Source organism: Tinamus guttatus, unplaced genomic scaffold (genome assembly GCF_059628265.1).
Source record: "Tinamus guttatus ecotype Peru unplaced genomic scaffold, ASM5962826v1 Tinamus_guttatus_pri_ptg000710l, whole genome shotgun sequence".
NCBI classification, from domain to species: domain Eukaryota; kingdom Metazoa; phylum Chordata; class Aves; order Tinamiformes; family Tinamidae; genus Tinamus; species Tinamus guttatus.
This window is the reverse complement of record NW_028289244.1, coordinates 2,843,189-2,869,083: the sequence shown is the minus strand read 5'-3', so window position 1 is coordinate 2,869,083 and position 25,895 is coordinate 2,843,189. Positions and strand designations below refer to the sequence as shown.

At 39.4% G+C, this 25,895-nt stretch overlaps 1 protein-coding gene across 2 annotated transcripts; it reads right to left on the bottom strand.

The window, feature by feature from the left end:
• Window positions 1–208: 208 nt before the first annotated feature.
• On the bottom strand, window positions 209–24,814 carry SMAD5 (SMAD family member 5). 2 transcript variants are annotated; one of them, XM_010228557.2, is made up of 7 exons: window positions 24,680–24,814; window positions 7,569–8,163; window positions 6,147–6,398; window positions 5,911–6,030; window positions 5,054–5,275; window positions 2,250–2,506; window positions 209–1,322 (listed from the first exon to the last, which is right to left on the bottom strand). In XM_010228557.2, the coding sequence occupies exons 2-7, from the start codon at window positions 7,969–7,971 to the stop codon at window positions 1,179–1,181; spliced, it is 1,398 nt and encodes a 465-aa protein (XP_010226859.1). In that variant the 5' UTR covers window positions 7,972–8,163; window positions 24,680–24,814; the 3' UTR covers window positions 209–1,178. The 2 variants fall into 2 exon arrangements, with proteins under 2 accessions (XP_010226859.1, XP_088393053.1); XM_088536927.1 differs by lacking the exon at window positions 24,680–24,814 and adding an exon at window positions 14,337–14,546.
• Window positions 24,815–25,895: the final 1,081 nt, after the last annotated feature.

The following is a 25,895-nucleotide window of genomic DNA, read 5'->3' as shown; positions in this document are numbered from 1 at the left end:
CTGATTGAACCCCTGCCATTAAGGACAGGTCAAGACCACTATTTTATGTAGACTACAAAAAAAGTGATTACTTTTGCTCATTACCAACACCTCTGTATTAAATTACACAATCTAGCAGTAAAAGCTTCTGCATTCAGTTACTCATCTGTTAAGCCACTCGCAGTCTTCAAAGAGACTCAAACTCATACTGAAAGTGAATTAAATACAGTGTAATCACAAATACTGCATAATGTCTGCTGAGAGATCAAAAGGACTAACAGAGTAATTCCAGACAGAATAAAACAGCCAAAACACCAAAAAAAAAAAAAATCTTTCCAAAAAATAGCAAGAACTGTCATTTACAAATAGTAGTGTTTATGTTAAAATAGAGATGGGTACCCAAAAAGAAATAGGCCTTGGCAACCACATCCAAATGGCATGAGTGTAAATTAAAGCAAGAGAGTTACTAGTCCAGAAACGTGCATGTTTACCTTGTATCAATGGCTATTTAACATGGTGGTTAAAAGCAGTATTACAAAACTGAAGTGGGAAAAGGCTAAGATTTGCTATTCTGCATTAATACACAGTGTGTTTATGACAGCATTTTCCAATAGACAAAAAAAGTGTTTTTAAACCACTCCAATATTTGTAAAAAGTATATTTCATGTATACATTAAAAAAAATCACATTTTTCAATCTGAGGCAAATTAGCTGTAAAGTCTAATTTTGCTTATGACAGATGTCAACCTTAAGATGTTAAGCAACTACCCTAAAAATACAGCTTGCTAGCTGGAGCTGCACATGTTCAGTTTTATAAACATTAAAAAAACCCAAAACTATGATATGTATTTATTTTCCGAAATCAGTCTTCATAATTCTTGTCCCTACAGTTCAAAAAGAAAAAAAAATTTCCAGTTAAGACATATGCCTCTAAGTTCTACTTAAAAGAGGGGAAAAGTGTTGTGAATTTCTCAATAGACTTTTTTTCCCTTAGGGCTCCACTGTCACTTAAGCATCACAAGAACAAATTGAAATGTAAAATTGATCAGCTATACACAATGGAATTGGTCACAAAGGGATTAAAAAAAAGGTTAAACTGTAAGATCCATTCTCCATACAGCTCACAGTATCCACACTGGAAGTTTCTCTAGAATTAGAATAAGTTCACTAAAAACAAGTTTGAAGATAGTATCTCAGCACTATGAAACAGATGAGATGGGGTTAAGAGGAGAACCCATTTGTGTAAGTACTTTATCCAGCCACTGCAGGGGCCCATGAAGATGAATTTCTATCCAGCATGGGGTGCTCGTGACATCTTGTCGGTGATACTCAGCTCCCCATCCCTATAAAAAAATGAATAAAATGTTACCAATCAAGTGGAGAATACACTGCCTTTCAAAATAGCCATACAAACGAACAAATTGAACAGTATTTTTATCATAACTGCGATACAAAATTTTAAGCTCCTTGATAAACATCTCATACTGTGTTAATGTCTGTCCCTGTGTTGGGACAGAATTTAACTAGAAGAGGCTTGGCTGGATGTGCAGGCACTACCACAGCACGTATAAAAAAGGGCCGGGTGAGGAGAACAGCAAACAATGTATATGTGTATAATGTAATCCAATCAACTTGGAGAAGGAACACGGAGCCCCATCATCTTTCTTAATGCAGGGCAAGCGACAATTACAGCAATTTGCTCAGTACAGAAAGATCTGCACAAATATCCATTGGACTATTTTGGTGGAACAAAGTTTTCCTAACCCATTTTATTTTAACCTTGAATATATCGTAATTAAGATTTCCTCTGAACGAGGTGCAAAGAAACTGCATGACACAAGTCTATTTGCCAAGTTGAACCCCAAATTAAGATTTTTTTTATTAAATAATGTTGTGGAAATACTGTGGGAATAACAGCACAGCAACTTCATAAATTTAAACCATATCACCAAAAGAGCATAATTAAGTATACAAAAATAAAAAAGAAAAAAAAAAAAAACTATGATAACTACAATAATCAAGTCCCTGTCTTGAATACTGATGCAACAAAATATGCAGCCACCTTTCAACCCGGAAACCTGTGTTTTTCCCTCCTTCCATCAATTTATTTCTCCCCTCCCCAAATGAACTCTTTTCAACATATTTAAAATTGAAAATTAAGATTCATACCACCTCAAAATAGCTTTGCTATAGTTACAGTTCTACTGTAATTACTGCTGAGCAGCTCCAAGTCAACAGTACATTTAAATAGCCCCAAATAATGTGTTTACCTTTACAAAACTCATTCGAATGGTGCACATTTTGGTGAGCTCATACACGGCTTCAAATCCATGGTTGACAGACTGAGCTAACAGCTGAGCAAACTCCTGGTTGTTAAAAATTTTTAGACTGCAGCCACTAGGAATCTTGCATACGGTTGTTGGATGAAAGCCATGGTGGTAGTTGCAGTTCCTGCTCTGTACAAATATGCTGCTGTCACTTAAACACTCAGCATAGACTTCCCCACCAACGTAGTAGAGATGAACCCCTTAAAAACAAAGTAAAATAAAAGTGGTTTCAGGTTACTTTTTCAGAAAAAAATATAGCACTTAATGCAGCCCCCTTTGAACACAGGGGACAACCAAGCAGATTTGCCATTTGCAGAACTTTTCAGAAACAGGATTTTTTTGGCGCCTCTCAGCCCACAGTATGAAATACTTTCTCATTTCAGAAGCTGGCAGGCCTCCTTATCCATCAGCCACTAGATGTCCTTCTCTCATCAACTGCAGGAGACAAGGGCAGAAAAAAGGCTTTTTTTTTTTCTTCACCATGTCAATAGGTATTTCAAGATACTTTCCTAGATAACTTCTGGGGATTTTAAAACTCCCGATTTTATAAAACCAGTGGCTTCTGCTTACAGAAATTTGAATGAGTAATAAAAGTTTGGACTAGAGACAACTATAGATACAAATGAGAAAGTACATCTACTGTCTGCTCAGATTTTTATCATATCCTACCAAACAATCAAAGGGAGAAGAAAGTCTAATTATCTGTAGAATTTAAACACCATCAGGCTTCACAAATCTTAAAATCAAGAATTTCCTTAGGTTCATCAGATTCACAAAGTAAAACATTCCCCTATATGATCTGAAATATATAACACTGCCTTTCACTCTACCACCTAAACAATCGACTGAAAAAAGAAAATTATACAAGAGACACTGATTCCTGTCTTCCTTCTCCCCGGTCTTCCTTTCCCCCAACATCCATAGTTAACTGGGATGTTATGTGCACATTGGTTCGTTTGGACAGTTTTCCTTGGAATAATCTCAGAATCCACTACAGAATCCACTGTCCTGTGGCTTTCCAGGTGAGGCTGTAGCAAGTCAACAGATGCAAGTTACTCCTTCAGACAGCAAACACTGCTGAGAACACTTGGATCCACGTGGGAGTACGAAGGATGAGGTTTACTCATAGGAATCATTGCCTGATCAACTATAAGCAATTCAAGATCTTGTGTGGGCAAGAATATTTCCACCACAAAAATCTCATTTATTTAAAAGGCCTGGGACTATCACTTACTGGCCAATTTTTCTTTTACGTAAAGACCTAGTGAGGAATCTTTAAAGATGATGATGAAAAGAACAGTGTACTGTTCCAGGAAAATAACAAGACACTTAAAAAATAATCCAAATACATTTATCAGAAACCACTTGCAGCTTAATGCTGCTACAGAAAAAGGAAGTTTAGCAAATACAACTAGGTCGTTTTAAAAAACGAGAACAGGTAAAAGCCATAAATGAATAATATTTTATCCTTGATTAACTTCCTGCCTTGTATGGTCTCAGATCTGTTGCCATAAAGCAGATTTTAATTATAATGTCAAGTATTAGAGCAAGTAGACATTTTAAAGCTGAAGATTTAGTTGCAGTCGTTACCATCTCCACAACATGATCTTGGATCCTTGTTACATTTCTGATCTTGGACACAGAAGATGCATCTGCTCATGCCACTGCAAGGGGCAATCCAAGACACAAGACCCTTGTGATCCCTTTCCTCTCCCTGCCCCTCAAAATCTTTTTTTTCTTTTTTTTCTTAAATTAACTTTTCTCTGATGAGAGAAATGGAGAGCCATGCTTCCAAAAGACAGTAATAAGCATAACAATTTAGCAGAGAGTTTGGAAAAGTCTAGATTTATAGTAGTTTCTAGTTAGTAATTAGAAGACTGATAAGAGACAGGAAGGATCTTGAGATGTACTAAAACCTGATAGTGGCTTACAGAAAAAAAATCCAAGACCAACTGCGCTGTATTATTTCATGTGCTAAAAAGGCCTCAGGATAACATATATAACAGAAAGGGGATCCTCTGCCAAAGACTTGATTGGTTAAGCACATAAGAAAGGATAAAAATCAGAAAAAGAATAGTGCATTTCAGGGTAATCCAAGCACATTCCATCAGGAAAACTGAAAACTGTGCATCTGTACGTGCTATCAGCCAAACAGTACGGGAAAACTCGTAGATCTTGCAAAACCTGCTGTCCTCAGGAATCCCTCCCACACACATCCACACCCCATGGATTCAGCCAGACAAATGAGCCCTCACAGCTTTGCATTAGCACTTCAAAAGTCCTGCTTCCAATCTATGCAAGACATTTGAACATGCTAGAGAACAGCACTGTAATATCCTGCATGAAGCACAAAAAAGTGGTTCTGAGGAATCTTCTTTCAGAAGTAGATCTAACATGAAACTTCAGAAGTCCTGCGATAACTTTCTTAGTGCTGAAGCAGAAAGCTCTATACACAGAGTATCATCACCCATAACAAACAAGCCCATGTGATGGCATAACTCAGTAAGGAAAAGGCAATATTTAATCTTTTAAATTAGCACCAAACAAAAACATATGCAATTCTTAAACTAATTTGAGAGTCAAACCACGCTCATGCAAGTTGTCTCAGATAGTGGATAGGTGGCCAATAGAACAAACATTACTTCAGTTTGTTTAGTGCAACAACAATCATTCTCAGAAAAAAAATCCTTGTTTTTGCTCCTACTATTCTTAGTTTTCTAATTACACATAAAACAACTAAATTTTACCTTTTCCAATATGTCGTCTAGTGTTTTCAATTGTTGAGTTGCGATTAACGTTTGAGAGTAAACCTAAGCAGAACCTGTTTTTATTATTAGAGGGATCTGTAAACCCATCTACTAAGACACTTGTAGAAGATGCATGAAAAGCTTCCCCAACACGATTATTTAATTCGTAGTACACAATTGAACACCAGTGTTTGGGTTCTTCATAGGCAACGGGCTGAACATCTGAAAACAAACAAAATGGAAATTCCAGTTCACATAAACATTCAAAAATTAAGTCTAGAATTGTAAAGCAAGTCCTATAAAATATCAATGAATAATTAGTAGCTTAGTCAACATATGATGGGCAAGAAATGATTAAAATCTTGACAATTTTAACTTTCACGCATTTCAGGTATTACATTTTTATAGCCATTTTCCTATTTTAAACCTGATGTTAATCATTATATTAACAGAAAAAAATACACAGATTTAAAAAAAAAAAGATGGCTATACGTTAATCTTCTTTTTTTTTGGTCCACTTTTATAATAATGTTTTTGAGAGTCAATTTTCAGAACCTTCCACTATATAAAGTTTCAAGAATATGCAAAAGTACTGGTAAAAGACTCAATTCAGAAGAAAGAAAAAAAAAAAAAAGGGTCAACTTTTAAAGAGGAATACTATGCAATACTTTCAAAGCTGAGATAACCAAAAGCCAAACAAATAAGCAAAGCAAGTTCTGTCTCTCAGTTGTTTTGGTTTGCTTGCACAGTTCAGCACATATTGCACCATTTGAAGCCTAACTGATGCACCCCTGAATTGATTTGGCCATTAGTCTCAATAATTCAAAATTGATTTTACAGGCTTCTCTCTAACTTACCTCTGGTAGATAAATTTGGCATGATCTGAGGGATCATGCTATTGCTTGTATCCATGGACTGAGAATTATCCTGCCCCATCTGATCATCAGGGGGCATATACGCAGGAGGTGGAGTATCAGCTACAAACAAGCACAAAAAATTGTCACAAATTCATAAAGAAATCACAATAAATTTTAGTATTACAGCAAAATCTTTCATTTTTTTTTCATAAAGACCATGTTTAGGCTGTACTTACCTGGTAGCTGAAATGGACTAGATGGTCCAGAACTAGCTGGGGAACTTGGATAAGTGCTGCTGGCTGGAGAAGGTGGATAGGGACTGTTTGGCGAAATGGAAAATGGAGTGTTGTTGGGTTGCTGGAAGGAATCTGGAAATGTCGCATTATGTGGCATATGTGGTTCATTGTGGCTTAGGTTCCTGAACTGAACAAGTAGGCTGTGCTGTGGATTGAATTCACTATGTCTAGGCACTAACACTGGAGGTAGAACTGAAACAGAAGAAAAAAAATAATGGAAATTTAGATTAAAAACAGAGATAGCAGAAACAGGATACAAATGTGTTACTTCCACTCACCATAACAATTTTGATTATTAGTTGGACTGGGAATAGGAGAGAAGAGAGTAGGAGATCCAACTGTCTTCCTTCTCTCCTGCTTTATTTCTCCTTTATTCTTTTAAATTATACTTCACAGAAAACTAAAACTGAACTCTTGCAAGAGCAGAAATAAACCCACATTTAACACACTGGAAGCAATCCTTTGTTTAGTTTTTTTTTTTTTTAAGCATAGTGCACATGTAGAGTGCACACAAATACCAATTTGGAAGCACAAAAACTGGTGTAAATTATCAAATCAAGGCAAAAAGAAAGCCAGAGTCAATATTACTAAAAATAAGCCAACTAGATCCTTACACAGTACTTTACAGTGGCGATATACGAGATTCATACCACAAATATACAGCTATTCCCAAGCTGAAGTTTTTATTTTGAAATTCGAGTGATGTGAAACACGGAATTCAAGTAGAGCACATCCTACAGCCATTTTGTGGAACCAGGCCAAAAACTTTTCATTATACCTGTCAGAGCGAACAAGTTCTCCTCTCCCACTCATAACCACGATCCTCCTCACCTCCCATGGCAACCACCTCTGAGCAAAACGTCTCGCTGCCTCACATGTTGGTAGGTCATTTGCCCCAGCTGATCACTCCTAGTTCTGCACAGCTCTGCTGGCCTGATTACGAGAAGTCAGGCAGGGAACGTTCTTCCTTGATTCATGTCACTAATTAAGTAGTAAGTCCTTGAAGAACACTAGCAACCTTCTCAGAAGGACTGAGGTTGATGAGCAGGTTTCTTTGAGAAACTGAAGGCTTCTGACTACGCTTTCCTGTTTTATTCTAAATGAGAATTTTGTCACTAACTTGAATGGGAAGCAGGCCTAAGAGAACTAGGGGAAAAATGAGATTTATCACTAAAATAGCTGTACACAGAACGTATGACCTACCCGCTAAACCCACAAGAAAACCACACTTTGACATTACTCCCCCAAACACACTCATACTCTGAATTTGATTCCCTATGTGGTACTGGGGGAGGAGGAGGAAGTGAAGACGCAGCTTCTGGAGAATTTGTTCAGCTTTTAGACAGCCATATGCAAACATACCTGGGCTTTCCACCCTCTTATAGTGGTATGGATTGATGCAGACTTCCTTCTGCTTAGATCCAAAAGGAAATTCACAAATATCCAATGGCTTCAGCTCATGATGGCTTTGTAGATCAGGCCAACGCCAGACACGACAGTAAATCACATGGGGAAGGCCTTTGCGGTGAGAAACTTGAAGTCGCCCATCTAAGGAACGGGGGATAGTGACGCACTTGCTGGGCTGTCCTGGGCTGCTCAAGGCTTTCTCCAATTCTTCCATAGCACCTTTTTTCTTTTTCAATTTTTTCACCAAAGCGTCAACAGCTTTTTCTGCCCATTTTTCCTCTTCATCTCCTTGCTTCCAGCCCAACAGACGCTTTACAGCTGGGCTAGTAAAGGAGAACAAACTGGCCATTGACGTCATTTGACACAAGTCTTCAAAAGGTTTGTTGAGCTTTTTTTTTTTCTTTTTTTTTTTCTTTTTTTGTAAATAAACGTCAGTGTATACAAAAGCAGTTATTGTAACCGTATTATTTCTTGGAGGCTAGCAACTGAACGTATAGATGTCGTGATGAAGTCTTTCACACCAAAAAAAGATGATTCTTCCAATTTAGTTCTATTAAAAAAAAGATTTAGCATGTGATTAACAAATAAGAACAAAGAACAACAAAAACAAGAAAGAAAAAATACTAAACTCTCCCTCCCAAGCTAAATGAAGATAAAGCAGAGCTCCCAGTTGTTTCATTATCAATTAGGAGCAAAAGGAGAGTGAAGGACCAAAGCAACAGCAACTTTCTGTTAAAAGCGGTCAAAAAATTTTGTAAAATCATAAATTACATAATAATACGATCAATGCAGAATGAAGCCACTCTTTGGAAATATTTATCTAATAACACTTAGGTGCTAGTAAACTATTGCTTGCCAGAAGATTTAAACTTGCCATTAAGAACTACAGAGAAGGCAAGGTGGAATCAATACTTTCACAGCCAGCAATCTAGAGAAATATTCAGCATCAAAAAGCACCTACATTTCTGAGGTCTAATCAAGTACCCTATAGTTTTAAAGAATATAAAAAAGATAGGAAGAAAATGTACATGGCTAAAGAAAAAATCCAAAAAACACTAACCTCCCCAAAGCAACCTCCCTCCAGCCATTCAGAAATGGGGTCAATCTTTTCAGCCACCACTATTTTTATGCTGAACTTCCTTGTATCTTCTAAGAGGACTATCTGAAGCACTGGATATTTTTAGCCTTTGGCAAAAAAAAAAAAAAAAAAAATTGTTTTCCTCTCCTCAGAAAAGAAGGGGGCGGGAAGGCATGGCAGAGTAAGTACTAGAAGCGAGACCTTTATTACAACCTGCATTAGCAATGAGAGAATGAGCAAAACAATCCCGTGCAACTCATACCCTGCTCATGAATGGTGATTTTTTTTAAAAACTACTCACCAGTTCTAATGCAATTGTTGTTTTTTTCCCCCCTCAAATTAAAAAGTAACGATGACAAGAGGAAATGATGTGCTGTGGCAACAAACTGATAAGAACTTATAAAATCCCTTGCGAATACTAAATAAGCAAGTATAGACAATGAGCAGCTGGCAAAATGCAAGAGCAGAGCTAAGAGAAAGGATGTCAACAACAAAAGATGCTTCCTTTCTTGCTACAGAGACTGCCAAATAACATTGTCTCTCAGCTTGTGATAAACGGTGGTGAATTAGAACACCTAGGGTACCTTAGCACGTTAGTTCTGCACATAACAGAAAAAGAAAGAATTGAAGTTTGCAGCCTCCCCGTTTCTCTTCCATCACCACCCTTCATCAAGTGGATCTTTTTTCCCCCCTCGCATCTCTGATTAACTAAAAAATATCACTCAGTAAAGCACTTTTAAGCCTTTAGACATGTTTTTCAAACACATTTACATCCATGGCTGGGTACTTTCCTATGACAACCAATTTAATAACCCAAATTTAGCTTTCAGGATAAAAAACTATTTTTTTTCAGGATTCTTTTCTTTGGGGAAAAGAAAAACGAACAGAAATACTGGCTAAACATCTCCTGAATTTCCATAAAAGCAAAACAAAAAAAGGCACAGGTAGGGATCTCTCAGTGTCCCAGTAAGCACTTACAAGATTATTTGGGATAAAACAATAAAATCATCTCCAGCTTTCCTCTGAAGTAGAACATGCCTGCACCTTACGTGTAAATACAGTTTCCTAAAACAATTATAAATATGAAAACCTTTGCATCCTTCAAAGTAACAGGAAATACATAAAGGGTTGGCTAAGAATACAGGCTAATTTTGTTCTTTTATTGAGGATAAAAGTTTAGTCTTCTGAAAAGTAAAAGCTGTTTGTAGTCACAATTAACCCACTTTCAGGCTCTGGGAACATTCAATAGCTACAGGATTTCAGTGGTTGCTCACACTCCTAAAAAAGGAAATGAACCCACCTAGAATCTCAGAACAGGGAGAAGACAATTAAAATTTCTATTTGTCAGATTTGCTTTCACAAAATCTTAAGCAAGGGCAGAAATATTCTATTAAATTATTTTAAAGAAAAAGTGTGTGTTTTTTTAAGCTAGCACCAAAAGCAGAGAAGTGCACACAAAATATTTACAATGGATAACTACAGCACATACATAAACTAGAAATTCCTATAGTCACATAAAGCTCAAAAGAGCTGAAAATATTAATCACATTTACTAAAAACCATTCTGGACACTGCTGAGGCTTCCTCTTTCCAGTGAAGTGCATTTTTAACTGTCAAAGAAGAGCAAGGGAAAGAAAGCTTGCTACAAACTACCAATAGGCTTTTAACAGCACAAATGACACTGAACTTTTCATTATAGGCCTTTGAGAAGGCAAAATACTGGCACTTTACTGACAGTTTACTGTTTTCTCTTAGGAAAACAAGGTATAATTTTAAAGGTTCATGTATTATTTGTAGACCAGAAGAGCTTTCTTTTGGAAACTGCAAATGGTCATTAAGCACTAAGTTTAGGCATTTAGAGAAATTAAACATGTTCATAGAAATTGCAACTTTTCCAGTTTTAAAATTTTTGAATTAATTGCATTGACCATATTTGTATTTTACATAATTTCAGCATCTAAATATTGAAAGATTTGTATATATTCATGAAACATTCTGTATAGCTTCAACGAACCACCTAAATTTAGAGGCAACATCTTCTGAAGCTTTAAGTGCACACCTTCTAGCTGAGACTGAAGCATAAGAACATGCTACAATAATGTACAAGAGCAGAAAAAAGTTTGAGTTGCATTTCATTCATATCATTGCACCTCTCTGGAAGAGGAAGGTAAGAACTTTAATGGGGAAAAAAAGCTCACTTGAATTTTCGAGACACAGATGGTCTGATAGGCATTAGGTTCTTTCATTCAATGACTTCTCATCAGAGAGACAAAAAAACATAAGCAGAAAAACATATTACACTTTTGAAAGAGATTAGTTACAAAAGTTCTTTATAAAATGAGCGTGTAATGCATTGCATTAGACAGGTTAAGGGTATTTTAGAGGATGAACATAAGAGGAAGTAATCTCTGTATCAAAACTAGACTTTGGGGTTGACACCATTTAAAGTTCTTGCTAATGAATAAAGCAAGTGTTAGCAAGTTGTGTGAACAAGTCCATTTTGGAACCCCTTCTGAATACCTCACTGACCCAGCCATACCTAACCAACTTTGTTTAACAGCAGAACTCATAAGCTAAACTTCCTTTACTGGAGAGGTGGGTAGGGGTATAGAAATAGGTGTTTTTAATCTATCACCACAAGTATTAAGCATTTCAATTAATTTTTGATTCTTATGGTCTTTTAACCTACTGTATGCAATTGGCAAACCCAGCAGATTTAACCTGGTTCCATATCTAAAGGGGCCCGAGAGGAACTCTGGCCAGAACAAATCAATATGAGATTACGTAAGGTGGATTTAGTTTGATAAGATACCCTTTTTATACAACACGTTCTACCACAGATTCCAAACTCTGAGTTTCCTACCAGCAAAAATCCAGACCTAAAGGACAATTACTTCATGCAGCATGATAATGAACATTTTTCAGAACCATAAGCACAAAACTGGTAACAGCTACCTAATCCTCACCATTTCCCACTGTCAACACTGAACTTGGTATTTCAAATTAACACGTACTATTCTTTTCCTGCTTAATTTACTTGCTTGCAAATGAAGAGAGCTTCCGGTAGCATCGTACGCAATCTCAAACAAGGAACAACACTGCTCATGATTAGAAGCTGCTTTGAGACTCCGTTTCATAATATAAACAAACCACCCTTATAACTATCTACACAGTTGGGAGTTCATTAGAATTGCTTCAGACTTGCCAGTTGAGAACTGTGTGTTGCTGTCAGCACTTGTGCATGGCTTTATTGCCCTTTAAAAGCTAGAAATGCTGAAGTATGCTCCATATGTACGTTAACAGGCTATATATTGAACACAGAAAGCTTAGAAATGCAGGTAGAGTGTATTATAGTATATTATACAATATTTAATTATCAAAAGTTTTTTTTGAACTACACTTTACCTGCTTTTATTAAACTCTTTCTTTATAAATCTCTTGACAGAAACTGCACACAATGTTTTTTTTTTTTTCCTAATCATTTCAACACTATTTAAAAGTCCCTGAACACTACCTACATGCACACTCCTCTCCATGTCACATTGTGATCCAGCACCTGCACCCATCCGCTGGCATTTTTTAAGAGTCTTTTGTTCAAGACAGATATAGAAGATGCATTAGCTCCTTAGGTTTTCCACGCACAAATAAATTAAAATACCATCCTTCTCACACCAGGATTGACGAGCTTGAAGGACTAATAAGAGGAGATCTACACAAGCCTTACTACTCCCAGAGTCTTCAAACAGTAAAGGTATTTCTTCAAAATATGCCCCTGAACACTCTACTCCTGAAGAAAACAATGAATGATTTGTTTCCCACCTCCCCTTCCGGTACATAAAAAGGGAAAAGAGATCTTACACTGGACACTAGCTAGGAATTATGGGCAGTTTCATCAAAACGGCCTAGATATCTAACTGGACATCCAGTTGACTGAAGCCTGTGGTAACTGCTTTTATTTAACACTGAATTTCTTTATATTGCCTTACAAACATGCTTGAAGTGAAGTATTCTGACTAATAACACATGTAAACTTTAACCGAAAAGAAAGCCTAAAATCTTCAAAAATTTTACCAACTGTGACTGCTCTTCCAACAACAAAAAAGTAGCAAAACCTTCAAGTCCTGCTTGTTCTTTTTACTTCCACATCTGTACATCATCTAAAACAGTTAAAGAAAATTAAGTATATAACTCTGTCATCTGAGAAGTATTTAACTAGCACTTTCTTGAAAGAAACGTAAGAAAAACTTTGGGGCCACACACAGAAAGCAAGTAAGGATGGAAGAACCGTTATCACAAAAGCTCTATAACTCAGCTAGCCACAGAAGTCTAATGATGCAAAAGCAATGCTGCTGTTTTTTCTTAAAGAGTCTTTGCGAGAGTCGAAGGAAAACAAAACACCCACAAGTGGTAATTATTTCTGTCATGAAAGATGTCCCAGCCAGAAGTTCACTAACAGAGCTCCAGTGCGTTGGGTTTCATTTCAAGGGCATCCTCTCTTCCAACTTCTGCCAAGAGAAGCTGAGCAAAAAGTGGGGCCAAAGAACAAAAATAGGTTTGAACTTGTTCTGCATCATGACAAAACTGTTTCTGTGTGATACGGGAGAGGGGAAGAGAGGGAAGAAAACAAAACATAAAAACAACCTTCCCAAATCCTAAAAAAACTCCCATCGATTTCTTATGGAACCCACTTAAAATACAGAAATCCCATGTTCCTAAGCCCCTGGTCTTTGCAGGCCTTAATTACTGAGTAATTAGCTTTTTAAGAAGCTCTCAAACCCTGCAAATTCCACCAACTAAAATCTCCCCCATAAGTGCTTAGTTAGAACCATGTGTTTTCCTCACACTTTCTAACTTCCCACTTCAAACCAAACTGGCACTTCCCGACCAAAGGATTATGCAAAAAAAAAAAAAAAAAAAAAGCCACTGATTCCACTTGGCACTTCTGAAAGTGAATCCTCAAACTTCAGTACTACACTAACCACAGCAGATAAGTGGAAGTTAATATCCATTTCTCAATTAAAATTACATAGAGGAACATCAGTAAATTTTACTGAAGAAGAAAAATGCTCCCAGTGGTAGTTTGGTGGATAGGGACAAGCAACTGGAGGTTAAGATGAAAAGCTGTTATTGACAACCACAGTCCATCAAAATAAAGATATAATGTTGAGATAGCAAAGATTATGTTATTGTATTATCTGCAGAACTAGGAGTATTGAGAATATCCTTTCTTATGCTTCTTTTTTTCACAAGTCCTAAAATACATTACCAAATGAGCAAACTAGATAAAAGTCCTCTAAAAATTAAGCTGCTCATGTGCAAGATCATCATCAAAGCCTAAGATCTTAAATATGGGCACAAATATGTGAACTGGCAACAAAAAAGTGTTAACCTGAAAACAGGAACTGTACAGACTTCCATAAAGCTTTAAAAGAGATAAGAGAAAAGAGGAAGAAAAAGAAAGAAGGAAAATGAACTGCATTAAAACTGTGACAAGTTTATAAAAACTATGGCGTTTGGAGGGAACACTGACAATAGTAATTCACACAGCTTCCCCCCCTCCATCCCTTGCATAGAATGAATGAAGGCAAAGTATTCTAAATTTGTCAGTTTGTGACATGCGCTGACCCAGAATTCAGAGACACTACCTCATAGCTGGAGGATCAGTAGCAGCTACTCTGACAAAGCTCCTCTGTCAAGGATGACAGTCCTGGCAGGCTCAACCTTGGTGATAGGTCAGTGGGGATGCAGACTTGGCAGGCGACGTCCTGCACCTTGCCAAGCCACCCTGGTCAAGCGCTCCGAGGTGCCAGCCAAACCTTTCTACGTGGTCACAGAAAAGCTGCTAAGAAGGTTTCCAGAGAGTAACTTACATCACGACTAATGATAACAGCAAAAATCTGAAATTACTGTTCAACTTGCTTTTAACAAATTGTTCAACGTTAACCATGAAACGCCTCAAATGTTCTCAGTTGGCACAAGAATAACCTTTGAATTTTGAATACAAGCTGCTCTCCTTTCAATAAACTGAACTTGCTGCCATAAGAGTTACATAAAAGTATTTAAAAGGAAACATTAGCACGTTAAGAATTATTTTGATGAAGCTATCACAGACATGAAGAAAAACCTGCATTTCAATCAGCATGAAACATAGAACTGGTGGGCAAGGAAAAAATGGAGACTCGCATAAAATTGCCCTAGAAGCAGCATTTCTGCTGTAATTCAGCCAAGAGCAACAAAACAAAAGACTTCTCAGACTTTCCTTCAGACAACTGTGAAGAAAATACAGAGAACATCTCCTTGCAACTAAAGGGAGTTCTCTGGAATATTTAACATACCCACCTAACCTGCAAAGACAATTCAAATAAGTGGAAATGCACACTACGTTTAATAAAGTATTTGCATGCTATCACATGAGAGGAAATTTCATCAAACTCTGATTATATTCTATTACTATTACATGAAAACTTTAAAAAGGACATCTACTCAAGTTGTAAGATTAAGAGTCTGACTTCAGTACAAGGACAGAGAAGTATGGGACCCACAGTAGTAATTCCTTCAGGTTTGATCACCTATTAACACCCCAAAGTAACAATCTGCATAGCTGTATGGAGCATCACACACCTTTGTTGGGATTTTGCCATCAGGAGAAAGAAAAGCACAAGGGGACCCTCTCCCTCCTTTCCCATCTCTCCTTTCTGTCACAGTTGTTTATCTTGTGCATCTCAGGGGCTTTCACTAAAGAGAAAAAAAAAAAAAAAAAAAGGGACAATTCCTCCCTTACCAGAGTGCATCTTCTCCCTATGTCAAGGAGAAGTGTCTGCTTGACAAAGACAGGTATCCCAATAACCAAGCCTGGTTTTGTTTTTCCTAAATTAAGTGGCTTGGAACACTTTACAGCAATTCCCAGGCCAGGTGAATGCAATCCTACCATGAGGAGTAAGAGTAAGCCACTATCAAACGGGAAGGATTAAGACACTCAATGCAGCAGCACCCTACACAGACACGCTCTCAAAAATTACAACATGCCAATTATGAAACATCTTCAATTAAGTGATTTGCTGCTTCCACTAACTTTCACTGCCACCAGATGCCAACTTTGTGAAGCTTCCGAAAAGCATGTGCACGTAACTGGGAAGTGTTCTTTGCACTGTTTCTCTGCCCCATCTCTTCAATCAAATCTCAGAATCCTTCAGAAAGTTGGAAGAATCTTCACTGTATGCAAATTAAATAAGTTTTGTACAGAACAATACTCATTTCAGTATTTTAAAGCCATACTTTGTAGATAAGTTATCTGAAGTTCATAAAGGAATGAAAACCAGGAAGGAGCTTCACCTCTAAGCAGCACACATTACAGAGGTAATTTCCCCATAAGAAAACAAAACTTCTAGTTTAATGTAAGACTTGACAGTTTTTCCTCACAGCCTTTTTTTTTTGGTTAAAATAAGCAGCCTAGATTATTTGCTAAATAAAAACTCCAAGTTTATACAGATTCCACCTAAAGATCCAACAACTAGTCAGCCTTGGGAAACGAGTTGTTCTCTACCTCATTTTACACAGAAACGCATTCAGTCGACCAACTTAGCAAATCCCACCAGAAACTGCTCCACAGCTGGAAGAGCACATGGATCACTTGATTCCCAGTCTTGTGCTTTAACCACAAAACCACATTTCCTCCATTAAGCTGACAACCCACAGAAAAACCTAAAAATGGCCATTCCGTGCCGGCCTCGCGCCCCATCGGCTCCCAAGCAGCTGTCAAGGCCGGAGGAGGCCAGGAAGGCCCAGGCGGACGGATGGACAGACGGACAAGCGCGCGCCCCGGCACCACGTCCTCCAGAAAGCGGAGGCGGCGGCCTCGGAACGCACGGATTTATTTATTACGGCTCTTCCCCGCTCCGCTGGCGTTAGGCCACGGCGAGCGGAGCCCCTCCTCGCCGTAAATAAATAAATGAAAATTAATAATAAAAAAAAAGGGGGGGAAAGCAACAAGGGAAGCTCTCATCAGCATTCTGGTGGCTGCCATACACTTACGTGCACGGACTTATTTTTCCCCAAGACGCTGCGTGTTTTAACATTAGACCAATTTTAACATTCGCGTCTCGTCCCTTCCCGGCCGCCCCCCCCCGCCGCCACCGCCGCCGCTCGGGCCCCGTCGCCCGCGGAGGCCCCGCGGCCCGGCCGCGCTGTCACCAGCGGGCCGTGACTCACCTCACGCGGCCCGTGCCAGCCCCCTCCTCCCGCGAAAGGGGAAAAATAAAAATACAAAACGGTGAAAAAAAGAAAAATATGAAGTTTTCAAGAAGCGCGCGGGACTTTCTCTCTCAAGGGAAAACCCCCCGGCCTGGCGGCCCCGTCTCCCCCTCTCGCCGAGCCACCGGCGGCAGCGGCCGCCGAGCACCGTCCGTGGGCTCGAGGCGCCGGCCGGGCCGCAGCCGCCCGCCCGCCCGCAACAAAACTTTATTCGCGGCCCGCGCGCGGGGACAACGGCGGCGGCGGCGGGGCCAGCGCGCCGGGACCCGGATGTGCGCGGCGGGAGGCGGCGGGGAGCGCGCATGCGCCCCGCGCGCGGGGCGGGAAGAGGCGCGCGGGGGGGAGCGGGGGAGGGGAAGGGGCGGCCGCTGCCCGCCCGCCATGGTGCGCGGGCCGGGGTGGCGCGGGGGCTCCGCGGTGCTTTCTGTGAGGCAAAATGTACCCGCCTCAAGATGGAGGGGTTCAAAAGAGCCGCCCTCTCGGCGAGGAAGCGCTGCTCGCGGGCGCCCGCGCTGTGATGGCGCATCGCTGCAGAGCCCGGCCGCGCTCCATGGCCACGAGGGGCTTTGCGCGGCGCTGGCGCCGTGTCCGCTGCCTTGGGTGTGCAAGGCCCAGGGACAGCTAATATCACTGAATGTCGGTTTGGGTTACTTGACAAAGCAAAAAAAAAAAAAAAAAAAATTCAGTGCGCCTTGTGTGTTAGGATTTTCATACTAATGTGAGGTGAACTTGCACATTTCTCACAGCCATCGTTATTCCATGAGGTGGGAGGCACTGCTGGCTGCACTGAGGTGCTGCTGAGAGGACACTCAGCACTGCGACAGAAGTACAGGGCCAAAGCCACCTCCTGCATCTCACAACTGTGTCCAGACTTGTTTAATTGTGATTATGGTGCCCAGAATCACGCATTTCACATTTTTTTAGCTATGTAAATCAACTGATGGCAGAGGTAAATCAAAGAATTGGATTTCAAGCCTTGAATACCATCCCATGACTTGGCTTGAGAGTGGTCTCATTTCAACTGATGCGGAGAACTCCCTGCACCATAAATTTCAGCTAAACTTGAAGGATGTGTGTACTTCCACTGAAACTAATAATTACAATAACTTGACTATGCAAAAACATCTTATAATAAAGAAAAAAATGGGAAAAAAATCTTGTTTCCCCTACAAAAGAAAAATATAATTTAGAGTAATGAATGTTAGGTCTAACTGGGGTCTGTTCCGCTTATTATCCATGAAGAAAGTGGTGAGACTGCAGTGAAACTAGATGGTGACAAACCAAACTCGAAGGAACTGAGTGTCCCCTCGATTCAGAAGCAGGTGGAATTCTTCACCACAAAGTGCTGCTGAGGCCGGAGCTCTAAAAAAAGTTATTTTTACATAAGTAACAAGAATATCCACAGGAAGAAGAAAGTACTTCACACCTTAGCCCACAAAATAAGATAAAAGTTTCCGTACAGACAGATCATTTCATAATCCAAAGAGTGTCTTCCTCCAAAGAGGCTGGTAGTAGACCTTTCCGACACGCCACTGAACTAAACTGAACCCTGATCTGATGCACTGTGAAAATATTTACAGAAGAGTTTCTTCCTCTGGCAAAATTATCATGTAGGAACAGATAGACTGGGCTGAATCATCATTATATATAAGAATATATTTCTATTGTCTATGCCAGCTTGCAGCAGTTACAAATCTGGCATGCCAGTTGCACCTGGCACACCAACTGAAAGTTCCTATGAATTCCAATGAAAAATGAATTAAATTTCATTTATGAAAAATACAGTAGCAACAAATCTAATGGAAAGTGAATATATACATATATGTACACAAATATATATATATAAAAGACAAAAAGTAGCCAAACAAAACTACCTGCATGTTTTATTTGTGTAAATTAAGATTGAAACAACTAGGAAAAGCAAAACAAGAAAAGGCGACCTAAAACTTGTAGAAACGCACAAAATACCCATCATGCCAAACTGAACTTTCAATTTCAGATGCGCTTGAACTTTGGAGAAATTTGCTTCTGGCTCCTATCTTTGTGTCCCTTGATTATTTTTATTGTAAACGGAAGCTTTCAACACCAGTATTCTGCGATCATATCTATACAGAGGTCAACTAATAGCCCAGCAATGAATCTCTGCTGCAGTTTATGACAGTTCTGAAGGAGCAGGACTTCAGTGTTGCTCAGTCAAAGAATGGAGCTAACACCCTTTGGGGATTCCTGTGTGTCTCCGCACCAGCAATTGTTTTATTTTGGCCAGGGAGACCAAAATATGGGACAAAAAATAATAACGACCTGTTGGTCCTTTTCCAAATCTTTTGTGTTGCTTAATTAATAAACCAAGGGACAAACAACAAATTGGCAGCAGGCATTTGAGGTGTTGTTCATGTGCCAGCCAGCATTTCTCTTATGAAACAAAATGTTCTCTTATGGAGAAGTTACAAAACAGTTGAGCAGTTGCATGTGGTCAAACACAACTGCGGTTGCAGAGCGTTGCTGTGTGCTTCATCCTGCAGAGGTGTTGGGGTTCTAGAGAAGAAAGCTAAAGGTCTCTATGCAGGTAACACAACAAAAGTGCAAGAGGTGCGAAGTTGTCAGTTTAGAACTACAGAAGACTTAGTTACGTCTGCTTCTAACACACCAATCCTCAAAAAGCAGCTATTCTTAACCACGCTCTACAGACCATTTTGTTGCAGGGAAATAATTATTATCCACCAAATTAAAAATAGCTTTCTTCATTCCGGCTGTTTTGCATACTAATTCTGTGTGTTATATTGAACATGCAAAGACCAAATACACAAACCGAGTCATCTCCTTCTAGTCCGTGGGATTAAAGGACAGAGTAGATGACATGTGATACCTAATGATGGAGGTCTGAGCATCCCTAAGGTCATGGTCGGATTGATGCACTTACCCAACTGTCTCGTTCATGCATCGTTTCCAGCGCGTAAACCAGAGCTGCTCTCTAGTGCCTTGCTCCAGTAGGTGCATGGTAATAACAAGGTCAACAACAACCTTGCAGGCAGCAGGCTCAAGTCATCCTGAACCCAGTCAACAGAAAGCTATCCTTGTTTACAACTCATTTACAACAGGCCTAGATCTTTCAAAATGTACGCATGCAACTATGGTGATCTAAAGAAAAATAAATAGAAATAACATTCAAGTTATTTCAATGTTTTAAGCATTGAGTGGTCAGGTTTTGGGGGGCAAATGCAGATACAATTGGCCCTGGCTTGAAAAGTCACCTAGAATATGACTACGTAGCTCGGGTTCAGCTGCCCACAGTCGTAGGACAGTCAAGAAAGAGAACTGGCTTCTCATCAACTTATGGCTGAAGTTTGTGTTGGAGATAGCTAGAACATTACAGACTGGTCAAAGTACCCAGCAAAGACCAAAAAAATTACCACCGTTTTCAATCGGGCCTTATGTGTGTGTCTCAACTTACACTATTTTGCTTTTCTCTCTGGATTTTAAATACGATCCTTGCATTAATGAAAATTAAATAGATTGTGTGAGTTATAAGGAAATAGTCTCGGAAAACAAGTTTCTCTGTTATGAAACTTTGGCCTCCTGTAATGGCATCGTTCAACTGAATTCCCTACCAACTTTCTAAATTGCTGGTAGGGGGAGTAAATAAAAAATAAAAATACTTACTATGTTTGTACCCATGTTAAACATTTGCAAAGCCACTTTACAGCTATGTTAAGACAATTCCTATAGCGTGAAAGATGGCTTACATATTTAAACCAAATCCAGCTTAAAAACAGAATTGGGGGAAACGGATAGGAGAGCTCATGAAAGTTACACTCGCACAGCTGTCAGCTGAGGAGAAATGGGGGGAAAGGGGAAATGCTGAGAAAGGAATTTTCCTTTTTTTGGCCGTGAGAAGAGGAACATGCCATCCCTATTTGAAAAGTTTCAGGGTGGGAAAGGCTAAGGAGGGGCTAACATGCTATACATACCTTTATATGCATTTTTGAGGCAGAAAAACACTGTTACTTTGGAGTGGAGTTCAGCAAGCGGGAAGGGAGGCTGCATTGAGTCGGGCCATTTGGTCTGCTTAAATAACCCTGCAATTTACAGCACGATGAGAACGAGCACAATAGATGGCAAGTGGCCGCCTCACAACAAGAAAGCAATGAGTGTTACGTACATCACATCGCACGTGCGAGGAAGTTAAATCCAAATGAAAAAAAAAAGAATTGTTTAGTGTCTGGAGGAAATATATTCAAGTGTTTATCTACAGGACTCCTGGTAATGTGGGCTGCTGTGATCATAAACGCTCTGGCTCGCCGCCTTTGAATTCTAGGAGAGTAAATAATGTACCCTATTATTTGGTAGCCACTCTTCGGGGTATCTTGCATTGCTGGCAGCTCACACAGCAGTGTAGGAGAGGGGAGAGAAAGAATATTTGTATCCTGCAGCTACAGATAGAAGACATTAAAATGAAATTGGAGATGAGGGAAAGGCAAGCCAAAGGAATACTTCCAAATAAGCTTAAAGCTGCAAACTTTCCGTAATAGACTGAGGGAATAAGTGAGATCAAAGAGGTAACTGAATACTGATACATCTATGAAGATCTTGTAAATACAGGTATTATGTAAAGGTTTTGCCAGTGCAGCTCAACCCTATCTTTTCACACTCTCCAGAAAAAAAAATATGGTATGTGCTGGCCTGAGAGGCAACCAGAGGTGCAAATCTGAACCTAGAAGAAGCAAATGTCTAATGCACAGACAAAAAGTCAGAAGGGATGCTGATGGAAAATCAGGATACGTAAGGAAATAAGAAATAGGGAATTCTGTGCCTGAGAACCCTCAAAACTTGCAAAGTCCATATCAGAGTGTAAATGCTCTTCCATTTGAACTGGTAGGAAGACGCTGTTCAGAATAACAGCAGAGGAGGTATGGGGGGATGAAAACCTTCCTGGAGAAATGGAAAGATTATCCCAGTGGATTATTACAAAATAATCCACAGAGGAATTGTTAAAAGAAAAAAAGCAAGATGGCTTTGAATATTCTGCCATATTCTGCTATTTTTTTTGCAGAACATAGCCCAGTTTGCACTCACCTTTGCCTCAGTAATACAGAAATGTGGGCTACTCTCCCTTTCATTCCGCGATTTTCAACTATTTCCATAAGATGACCTCGTATCTACGAACACTTTCTTGGGGGGGCCACCAAATGCTAAGCTCAGGAGACAGGCCCTGCCTCCTCCGAGCTCTTGGCAAGACTCAGATCAAAAACCTGCAGACAACAGGTCAGATGCATCATAAAAGAGAGGAGATAGGAGAGGAAACACAGACACTGAATAAGTCTATCATCACAGTTAACTCCCTTCCACTTATCATCACCACGTGATCGTGAAGCGTTTTTTCCTTTATGTAAAGTCTGCTCAAAATTAGCCTTGAACAAAACTGCTTAATTCTCTCGCTAAGGATTTACTCATTTCCCCACCACTTGTTTAACGCCGCTTTGCCAGGCTGGGGCCCTCCTGGCATCTGGGTGGGACACATTCCCACTTGGGACGGCAGGAAGATCTAACGTGCAGCCCCACATTCAACATAATCATCTGTTGACACGGCCATGGCTTGGAATCCCATTTCTTTTAGCCGTAGATTTAGGACTTAACATCCACAATAACTATGCCCTGGAAAACTTGTATTTGTGGCTCTGTGGCCAAAACCGCAGGATAACTATTTTTAGCAGAGCGCAGCCCTAAATAGTGGAAGTGCTGAAAATTTAGCTCACATAATGGGCCAAATTCTTCTCCTAGTTACACCCACTCGATGGAGAAGCCAGAGAATGATAAACAGAAAGACTCTGAAGCAGAGATAAAGAAGGGAGGAAATCAGTATTTTAATCTTTAAACGAAATACACACATCCTACAGCATTTCCTTTGGAAAGAAATGAAAGACAACAAGAGCAATATGAAATACTAGTGATTTGTTGCAATAATTATTACAGGAGAGATAATTCATCCCATTAGATATCTCGGAACAATACTCGTAGCCAAAATCCCTCTCCTCTGATTATTCAGATACTTTTGACCTAGACCAAGGAAAACAACACTGACTTTATCAGTTTCCTGAGTGAAGACACAGCAGACGGATGCAGTGCGCGAGTAGCAAATCCACTTTAGGTAGAGAGCCTAATATTCCCAATTTTTCCCTTGACAACAGTCTAATAGCCTTTTAGCTCCTTAAAGCTAGACAAATAAAACAGTTAGTGATGACAATACATGAAGCAGTAAAACTTTCTTGTGTAAGAGCCAACAGGACCTGATTTTCTCCCGAGTGTGTTTTCTGCCAAAGTCCCCGAGTTACACGACACTGCACTGCACAACTTGTGCATAAACTTCACGTCATGCTAAAGGACCCAACTTTTTTTTTCCACTCTAATGACAAAATAATTGAGTTAAATAATTTCCTCTACAGTATCAAGATCTGCATATACAAGCATAATAAGGTCTATGATAAAATGAAAGTGCTTTTGGGCACAGTTTTTGACATGCAGTTTTTGGACAGCATGTTGCAAGCTAATTGCTTCTATTAACTCTAAAGATATTTTTCTGAGAAGTCTTTTTTTCTTTCTCTTCTTTATTTTTTTTGTTATGTCACCAAGAAATTGAATCATCTGCTAAAACAGGATTTAAGACTTGTGGGAGAAGGCAATAGGATGATGAAAAAATTATTAAATATTGAGTTACATAGTCAAAAATGCTATTTGTTTTCATTCACTACAATACTGTAAATAGGATCCATTTCACTCTTTAAGCACAGCTCTGTTACATGGGGTCTGAAAAGAAATACAAGTGTGGAAATAAAAAGGGAGATGAAACATTTTCCATTTTGGTTACAGTTTTGCAAATCTGAAATGAATTGAGATTGCTGTTACCATCTCAACACTTCCATATTTGACACAGTAAAGGAAAATAACAAATTCACAGACCTTTTGCTCTGACTGTTCAGATGGGCCCCATGCCGGGCACTGTCACTAAAATAGCTCCCAACCCTAATTGCAATGCACCACATCTTAGGAATTCAGGAGTCTCAAGGCAATTCTGGATACTTTTTAGAATATGCATATTCCTTCATCTGTCATTAAGTGGGTATTAGTTTGCAACACATTTTATACTTAGGAATGTTATGCTTGGATTGAGCTAAACATGTGGAATAAAAATGCCCTGTAGTTTGCTTACCCGACTGAAATATAACCCTTAAAGCTAAAATGTTTTGTTCTTTAACCTTCATATTCTAGTCTGCTTCAGCATGAATTCCTTGCTTGTCTTTAGCTGTGTGGATGTGGAGGAGGTTGAGTAAAAAACTCCTCCTTACCTGCATTATTGCAACTCTGTTAGAGAAGTTGTACAAAATTCCTGGTTTCTGAACAGCTATTTAAAAAAAAAAATCTAACATTTCAGGACTTGATTGGAATCACAAAAGTTAACAATAGGATCTGCTATCAAAGTCTCTATCCCAGAGATTCTGTTTTAACAGGCATATATAGAGAGATCTCAGCCACATTTTGCAGTTGTATTAAGAATAGCACAGCCCCCCCTCCACACACCAAAGAAAACAAACAAAAAGCTCCGTAAAATCCACAAACTTTTTGCAAAGTGACGCCATTTCAGCAAATCCCTTCCCCTCTGCTCCCAAACGTACGTCAAAACTTAGCGAATTAAGTGGTGGGCAAGTTATCATAGAAAAATAATAACAAACAAACATGGCTTTACCTTCCAGAGCGTTACTGCAGCTCCATTTTCGGACCCTTTATTTTTTCTCTAGTTCTCCTCCAAGTGATTTCTATTTCTCTCTCATTTTCTCTCATAGTGGCGACAGAGAGGCTAGGGGAGGAGCCCTGAGCAACCTATCCCCCTGCCTGTTGGGAAAACGGAGGGATCAGATAACAAATACAGCCAAAAAGCCGGAGCAGGCGCACGGGGAGAGCCCTGCGTGCGAGTACGCGCAGCACAAGAATTCAAATTCCCACTTTAGAAACTTTCGGGAATACTTGTGTGTCCAGTCTATTTTTGGAGCCTTCCTTCATCCTGAAATAACGCTCTTAAATCCAGTGCGATGCGGCCATCTTTTACACTGTGTCTTTCAGATAATCCATGGCAAAAGCATTTTACCAGTATAAATCACACCTTTAGCAGAGCCGACCGGTTCCTTTCCAGGGAATAGTTTATCTGGTGCATCCCTCTGTTTGCAAAATGGGAACGATGATAATCACAGTTTATTGACTCTGTGTGTTACTTCTCTTTTCACAGAAAGGTTATATTTTCTCCATCCAAATGCATTAAGCAAATGTATATGTGTGTGGGGGGGATGCATATATGTGTATTGGATGCGGTCAGATGGTATATGTATGCACACAAACACCCCTCAGAATGTAGTAATTTAAATACGTTACTGGCACTTCTCATGGAGAAAATACAATTATTAAAAAGGATGAATGGCCTTCGTACCAGGCTTTCTGCATTTGCATTTTACCACTCTGTGCATATATTTAAAAATGAAAAAAAAACCCAAACATTTAAAAATCAAGTGTCTGTTGAAAACAGATCATTCTTTCTGTGACTATCCTGAGCTAAACATAATAAAAACTGATTATACCTGTTGACAACAGAGCTCACAGAGGTTTCAAAGTCCAACTAATAGGAACATTGACAGCTGCACACCTAGAAGAAACACTTGGCGTGTAACACTCAGAAAGGAAAACTCATATGAGCAGGTGCTTGCAGAGGTGGCCCCGTGAAGGTGGCCTGCACTAAATGATTAACCTAACTCTATCAAACTCTTGCTCACAATTAAGGTTGTTTTTTCCTTGTTTCAGTGTGGGATTCCCTTTCCAGGTCTCCAGTTCTCTCACTGTAGTGGAGCCAACAGTAAAAAACAAGATTCTGGCATCCCCATTCTGTGTATGATGGAGAAGGATCCCCATGACTT